General features: G+C 37.9%; 1 protein-coding gene across 1 annotated transcript in view; it reads right to left on the bottom strand.

Annotated features, from left to right (window-relative positions):
* Positions 1-6806: 6806 nt before the first annotated feature.
* LOC115217907 (kelch-like protein 10) overlaps positions 6807-7901 on the bottom strand; it is an 18053-nt gene continuing 16958 nt past the window's right edge. Inside the window, exons 5-6 of the mRNA XM_029787625.2 lie at positions 7856-7901; positions 6807-7108 (exon numbers count right to left, since the gene is read on the bottom strand). The exon at positions 7856-7901 is cut by the window's right edge and continues 46 nt beyond it. Of these exons, the coding sequence (XP_029643485.1) occupies positions 6931-7108; positions 7856-7901 (224 nt within the window). The 3' untranslated portion in view covers positions 6807-6930. The remainder of the gene's footprint in view (positions 7109-7855) is intronic.

Raw genomic sequence — 7901 nt, forward strand, 5'->3', positions numbered from 1 at the left:
GCTAGGCGCTGGTGTGACTGTGTGTTAAGAAGTTTGCTTCCTATTCACATGTTTCCAGGTTCAGTCCCAGCTGAGTGACACCTTGGGTAAGTGTCTTCTACTGTAGCCCTGGGCTGACCAAATCCTTGTGAATAGATTTGGTAGATGGAAACTGAAAGAAGCCTGTCATGAGTGTGTGCGTGTGTGTGCTTGTGTTTCCTTGTCTGGAAATGCTGTCCAAACCAGGAGACAATGATTGTTGTAAATGATTGTCATGGTCTTACAAGCTGTCATCTATTTCCAATATTCTGCGAGAAGATGTCTGGCCATGGAGAAATATCACCTTGATTGGAAACAGGTGAGGATTGACAACAGGAAGGTCATCCAACTGTAGGAAACCTGCTTCAATAAATTCCATCCAACCCATGAAAGCATGGAAAAGCGCTTGATAAACTGTGGCTGATGATGATGACTAAATAATTGTATAAGTAGTTGTGTTCTAGTTTTTCGCTGCAGTTTGTAAGCCATGGTAAATCATTCCTGCCATGTCTTTGGGTGAAGATGGATCCTTATTCTAGTGTGGATGTCTTTTAATTCCATCCACTCTGTAATCCTTATTTTACCTTCTTTTGTCTTTGAAATCAGTCTTCAAGTTCTAACACCCACCCTACTTTCTTTGTAATTCTTTTATTGTATATTTCTTTTGTCTTTTCAATTGATTTATCGTTCTTTGCACCAAACATTTAAGAACCATAATCTACAGACAAAAAAAAGTTTTTAAACTTTATCTTTTTAAAGAAATATAAAAAGTACTTTATTTATTTTTTTTATCTTGTATATCATTTCTGAGTATTTGTGTCTCCTTATCTTGACATCATGTGATAGTTGTATATTAGTGTCACAGCGATGCAAGCAGTGTCTTTGTTTCCAGTATTTTCCAGAAAAGATGGGGAAATGTTATCTTGCTTGGAAACCAGTGAGGGTTGTTGACAGCAAGGGCATCCTGTTGTTAAAAAAAATCTGATTCAAATAAACTTCTGATTTATACAAGCATTCGAAAAGTGAACTTTAAATGATTATTATCATCATCATCATCAGGTTGAGCTTGTTGCATGGATTGCCATGACTCATTCTCTCCTATCCATTCAGTCTGCTGTTGCACTCAGATGTTCTTTGCGAGTGCACTTAGAGTCCTTGCACAGTTGCTTTATGTAGGTCTGATGTGGTCTGCTAACATTTGCATAGCTGTGCTTCAGTTCCCAAAGAAGAATACTTCTGATCTCACCCTTTGCTCTCCAGCAATATCCAGCAAATATAGTTCTTTCTCTGAAAAGTGGTAAATTATCTTACTCTTTTACTTGTTTCAGTCATTTGACTGTGGACATGCTGGAGCACCACCTTTAGTTGAATAAATTGACCCCAGGACTTATTCTTTGTAAGCCTAGTACTTATTCTATTGGTCTCTTTTGCCGAACTGCTAAGTTATGGGGACATAAACACACCAGCATCAGTTGTTAAGTGATGTTGGGGGGACAAACATACACACACATATATACGACAGGCTTTTTTCAATTTCCATCTACTAAATCCACTCACAAGGCTTTGGTCGGCCCGAGGCTATAGTAGAAGACACTTGCCCAAGGTGCCATGCAGTGGGACTGAACCCGGAACCATGTGGTTTGTAAGAAAGCTACTTACCACACGGCCATTCCTGCGCCTACAGAAGTTCTTTCGTAGAGTGTTATTTCCAGATGTCCAGAGCAGCTCAAAGCATTTGTGTACAAGTTCTGTCAATTTTCTTTTCAAACCGCTTTGTTAGAGTTCATGTTGTTGTACATCCTTATAACAGAACTGACTGCACAACTGTCTGAAAGAAATTTCATTTTAAATTTAATGAAAGCTTAGATTTCCACATTGTTGATGATTCATTTAACCCTTTCGTTACCAACCTGGCCAAAACTGGCTCTGGCTCTGTAGTACAAGTGTCTTGTTTTCTTAAGTTTAAAATTAAAATATTCCTCCAAACTTAGTCACAATTTATGTTCCTAACACTAGCTTAATGATAACTAAGTTATTTTACTAAATTCTTTGTTATATTTAAAATAATTGAAAGAAACACAGAACATCTCAAAATAAATACAGTAACAAAAGGGATAAAGCTGTCCAGGTTTTGCCAGGTTGGACATGAACATCACTTGCAGACAGATCCTACATTGCAATTTTATATCCAAGGTTTGTGAATTAGTCAACATTTTGCAAGGAATTTTTCCAGCTGTGAAGTTAATTCTGCTGCTCTGGTTGTGCATCATATATTCTGTTTTGTCTGAACTGTCGTAGAGACCAACATCTTCAGCAGCACTTTCAAGGTTGTGCAAGAGAGACTGAATCCCTAACTTCATCTGCTCGTAGCATCAACTCATCAGCATAGCGAGCTTCTGTGATGGTCACAGTTGGAAAACATCTGCTTTTGGCTGGTTAAAGAGTAAATCTTTCGTCCTTCATCTCATTTACAGAGGTGCATAGGTTGGGTGCCGAGGTGTCACCCTGGATGACACCAGCCACTATGACAAAGAACTCTGTGCCACCATCTGGAGAATGAACTTAATGATAGGTAGCTGAAAGTCCCTTAACTAGAATCAGATTCTGATTTTTAAAACTATCAAATTGTCAGAGACTTGTCATCATTTAATGTCCATTGTCCATGCTGGCATGGGTTGGACAACTCAGTAACTTGAAACATAAGAGAGGACAGAACCCTGACATTGACCAATAGTTAACTGTTTATATATGTTCTGTTGTCCTGAAATCAAAAGAGGTGACTCTGATGAATGTACTTGTTAGAAATAGTAGGGAAGTGTCCTTCAAATCATACCCTAGCATCTAAAATGCAGAATTCATTGGACATTCTGATGTCTGACGTACAAAAAATGGGATGGTCATGATTGGAATGCCTTTGATCTTAGATCTGTTATATCAATATGACCTGAGGTTAAGTAACACCAATACTACTGCTACCATTACCAGAAACCCCTGGTCCTTAAATGCTTTTAGTTGGTGTTGTAGGAGCAAGATAACATTTGGGTTCAGACCACAGTCTGATATGTGGAGAGTTGGTGTGACACACCACCCTGTTTCAGATGGAGCTAAACAACAACACCTGGGTCTTGGGAGCCTTTAGTTTGAGCTGCAAAAGAATTAACCAGTCCACCTCCTAAAAAAAATAGTATACTTCATTGTAAAGTGGTTGGTGTTAATGAGGACATCAAGGTGTGGAAACTATGCTGAGGCAGACATTAAAGGATGATGCAATCTTTGAACCTGTGTGAATCCCTTGAAACAAACCCAAACCATGTCAGCCAGAAACACAGACCTTAAATGACGTTGATGATGAACTCAGTGCTTCAGTGACGGCCTAAATACTCTACTTGGTTTGACACGTGAAACTAGACAACGATACCAACATTGTCTACCATATTTCCGAACTCTGAGTTCCCTCTCTCTCTTTCGGAGAGGCACTGAGCAGCTATACGTACACATACACACACGGCAGTAACTTCCACTTACCGAATTCAATCACAAAGCTCCGGTCGGCTCGGGGCTATAGTGGAAGACACCTACCCAGAGTGCCACGCAGTGGGACTGAACCCAAAACCATGTAGCTAGGAAGCAAGCTCCCTAACCACACAGCCATGCCCGTTCCACATAAATAACAGTGTCCAGCTGTGAAGCTTGACGGGTTTTGAAATTCTACTCATTGGAAATGCATCAAATTTCTTTTGCTGGATTTGAAGTCATTTTCAGTTTTTCTTCTTGTTTAATCATTCTTCAGATAGTGTGGCACAGAGTTCTTTGTCATAGTGGCTGGTATCATCCAGGGTGACACTTTGGCACCCTACCTATGCACCTCTGTAAATGAGATGAAGGACAATCTTCTATTATGAATTCTAACTGCTCAAACCCGTGTATCAATGATACAAAGGGGTGCTGAAAAGTGCCTGACTTTAAGGCTATTGTGAAAGACCTGGCTGGAAGCCCAAAATTCTAAGTTCTTTCACAGTTTAGAAAATCTGAATGACCGCTGCAGTAAGCGTGTAGAACAGTGGAATGTATTGAATAAAATCATAATTAACTGATCCTCCTGTATTTTCCTTTATCCAAAGCCGTTATCTTCTTAGCACCCCTTATATAATTATTTGAAGGTCAAACATCTTTTGTTAGCCGTCCATCTTACAAGGGAGGTAACTTACATCTTATTGGATTAATTTCCCTTGGTTGGCTCACTATCGTTATGTCGTGGGTTCAATTCGTGGACCAAGTAGTGCATCATGTCCTTGAGAAAGGCACTTCATTTCACATTGTTCCAGTCCATTCAGCTGAGTGCTGTTGTAGCTACCCTCCTTTGTTTTGCCACATTCTGGATGTGTCACTGGGTTAAGTAAAAGGTGGCTGAGTTCAGAGTGTGCCTGTGTCTTCTCGTGACTACACAGGCACCTAAAGCAATTAATGAAAGCATGGTACACATTACTGAGCCATATTCGTTCATGGCCGGTGGCCGTCTATTTACTAACTATAGTTACCTGTCATCAGGTAATGTTGCATATGTAATTAATTGATAATTAAACAGTGTAAGGAACAGGTGTGGCTATTTGGTAAGAAGATTGCTATCCAACCAGATAATTCTGGGTTCAGTTCCACTATGTGGAACCTTGGGCAAGTGTTTTCTACAATAGCCTTGGACTGACCAAAGCCTTGTGGATGGGAGTTCGGTGACCAGATGTTAGGGGAGACGTGGTTGCAGAAATTGACAGCCAGCAACAACCCTCTTCACCCAGTGAGCACTACTTCCTCCACATACTTGATGCAGGCCTCCGTGTTGAGTGTGAGGCCATGTGGGAACATGAATGGAGGCATAACGTCGGCATCACTAGTGATCACTCTGAACACCATGATGTTGACTGGATGTTTGAGTTTTATCACTCTCGGTACATGCCCTCAGGTTGCAGTCCTCAGATTAACATTCAAACACTCTAAAATGTTCGTATTGGAGCTTCTGGTTCGAATGCCAAGCACTACAGCATGTCATTTCCAAATTTCTGGCAGAGTGAATTGCGCCATGGTGTTGTTTTTCTCACTGCTGGTGCCCAACTGACCCTACTATACTGTGTCGTCAACAAAATCAAAAACGAACAATGTGCATGCACTAAATTAAGAATATAAAATGGCAACAATTTACTCATTGCATCCCGTGTGTGAGTATATATATATATATATATATATATATATATATATTATATATATATATATATATATATATAACGGAAGCTTTATGAAAATAAACAAAAGACGAAGGCAGGTGGAATACAAACAAACAATTGTATTAGTATGGCGCTCAGGAATATAAATAAAACAAGTCTTTTACGTTTCGAGCCTACGCTCTTCAACAGAAAGATACACAGAAAAGAAACAAGGAGAGAAAAAAATGCGTGCAGAAGCTAGCAAATCAACATGGCGATCATATATATATATATATATATAATGAGAATTTACAAACAAACAAAAGACAAAGATGGGTGCTTAAACAACAAACATATGTATTAGTTTAATGCTCGGGAAGTGAGAAAGTCTTTTACGCTTCGAGCCTACGGATGAATATATCTTTGTCCTTTAATAGGAATTTTTCCATAGAGTTCTAATGCCTTTTCATCATACGTTATTTACGAATTTTTAGATCGTATAGGTATGAATGTATGTAAACAAATAATCAATAAAAGACTTAATTTATAATCATTTTAATATATGGCCTTTCATTTTAACATCTAATCTGCTTCATTTCATCTATTTGATGAAATTTATTGAACTTTCTTTAATGAATTAAATCATATATATATATATATATATATATATATATATATATAAATTAAGCAGAAAATGGAGAAATCTTGATCAACAACAATTGACTACCATTGATTATTATTTTTTAATACAAAACTTTATCCCATCTAACAGCTGTTTCTGTTTCCAATGTCCTGCAGTGTTGCCAAAGAAAATTCATTCGTCATATTTTGTAACACATACGACCTTGAACAAGGAGCTGCATCAGAGTGAAGAAAAATAGTAAATGGCTGAACTATATTTCTAGTTCAACCATTTACTCAACGGCCTGAAGCATTACACTGCAAAATGGTATGATACAAATATATTAAACCTCCATTCTCCTCTCGAGGCTTTTCTTTTCTTTTATGTATTTTTCTTCACTTTGATAAAGCTCCATATTCCAGTTCGGTTGTGTTAAAAAATATGACAAATATCATTCTCGGAATTTTCTTTGGCAAAACTACAGGACATTGGAAGCAGAAACGGCTGTTAGATGGATAAGGTTATTGTATTAAAAAATAATAATCGATGGTAGTCAGTAGTTGTTGATCAAGATTTCTCCATTTTCTGCTTAATTCAAATTTAATTCCTGATAAATTCTTGTTTATCTTTGTTATTGCCCGTATCCTATGAGCATAATATGCTTGCATATGTATGCCCAGGGTTAACACGGGTAATTTCTACCGCTAGTAATACGGATATTCTTATCCCTTAGACGGTTATTCCAACCGTTAACTCTTCTACTCTACTAACCTTATATATATATACATATACACTCTTAGAATGTTCCTACATAACTTCATTGACAAGTTCTTTTTTGTTTCTATTTATTTTTTTACTGCTCCGGTCAAATATATTTACTCAAAATAAAGCTGCATAAAGAAAACGCATTGTTATAAAAAATTGTTTCTTTATTTTTTCTCCTTATCATTATTATTGTTATTATCATCATTATTATAATTATTATCATAGTCATCATCATCATCATCGTTATCATTATCGTCATTATTGTCATTTTGTCTGTCTTGTTCCTTGTATCAGTAGAATTTTGTATGTCGCGCCCAAATTTTTGTTTTCTTAATATGTAAGAGAGAAACGGTTGCTTTCTGGATGGAAGAAATTTGATTTTGAATTGCCGCCTGCACCACCTTCTTTCCTGTTCCTCTCACTAATATACGGTTTGACATTGGGGAGACCCTCGATGACACATGCGCTAAGGGCACTCCGATTGATGTTCAGACTGGCAGTTTTGTACCTTGTGAAAAAAAAGAAATGAAAAAAATAAAAAGATGGACGTAGGTAACATGAAATGATTGCAGTCGTATTTTGTTGCATCTTGGAAGGGTCATTATGCCAATAAAAACACAAACGCTGGTTCTGTTTCATTGTTATTATTATTAGTAGTAGTTATTAATTGTATTCTGCCTAGGTTGACTTTGCTTCCCCCCCCCCAGGGTTGATAAAATAAGTACCAGTTGAACACTGGGGGTCACTATATTCAATTTACCCCCTTCTCTGAAATTGCTGGCATTGTGCCGAAATTTGAAACTGTTATTATTATTATTATTAAGGTGGCAAGCTGGCAGAATCGTTAGCTCGTTGGTTGAAATGCTTAGCGGTATTTTGTCTGTCACTACATTCTGTGTTCAAATTCCGCCGAGGTTGACTTTGCCTTTCATTCTTTCGGGGTCGATAAATTAAGTACCAGTTGAGTACTGGGATCGGTGTGATCGACTGTCCCCCTCCCAACAAAATTCAAGCCTTGTGTCTTTAGTAGAAATGATTATTATTAAGGCGGCGAGCTGGCAGAAGTAAGTTAGTGGTTCGGCAAAAGAAACCGATAGAATAAGTACTAGGCTTACGAAGAATAAGTCCTGGGGTCGATTTGCTCGACTAAAGGCGGTGCTCCAGCATGGCCGCAGTCAAATGACTAAAACAAGTAAAAGAGTAAAGAGTATGTATAAAATGAAAGAATGGTCTCTTTGGTTTGTATGGAACTTACCATTGCTCTGAGACAGTGTCAAAACATTCTACACGGGAAATGGTGT

Source organism: Octopus sinensis, linkage group LG12 (assembly GCF_006345805.1).
Source record: "Octopus sinensis linkage group LG12, ASM634580v1, whole genome shotgun sequence".
Lineage (NCBI taxonomy): Eukaryota > Metazoa > Mollusca > Cephalopoda > Octopoda > Octopodidae > Octopus > Octopus sinensis.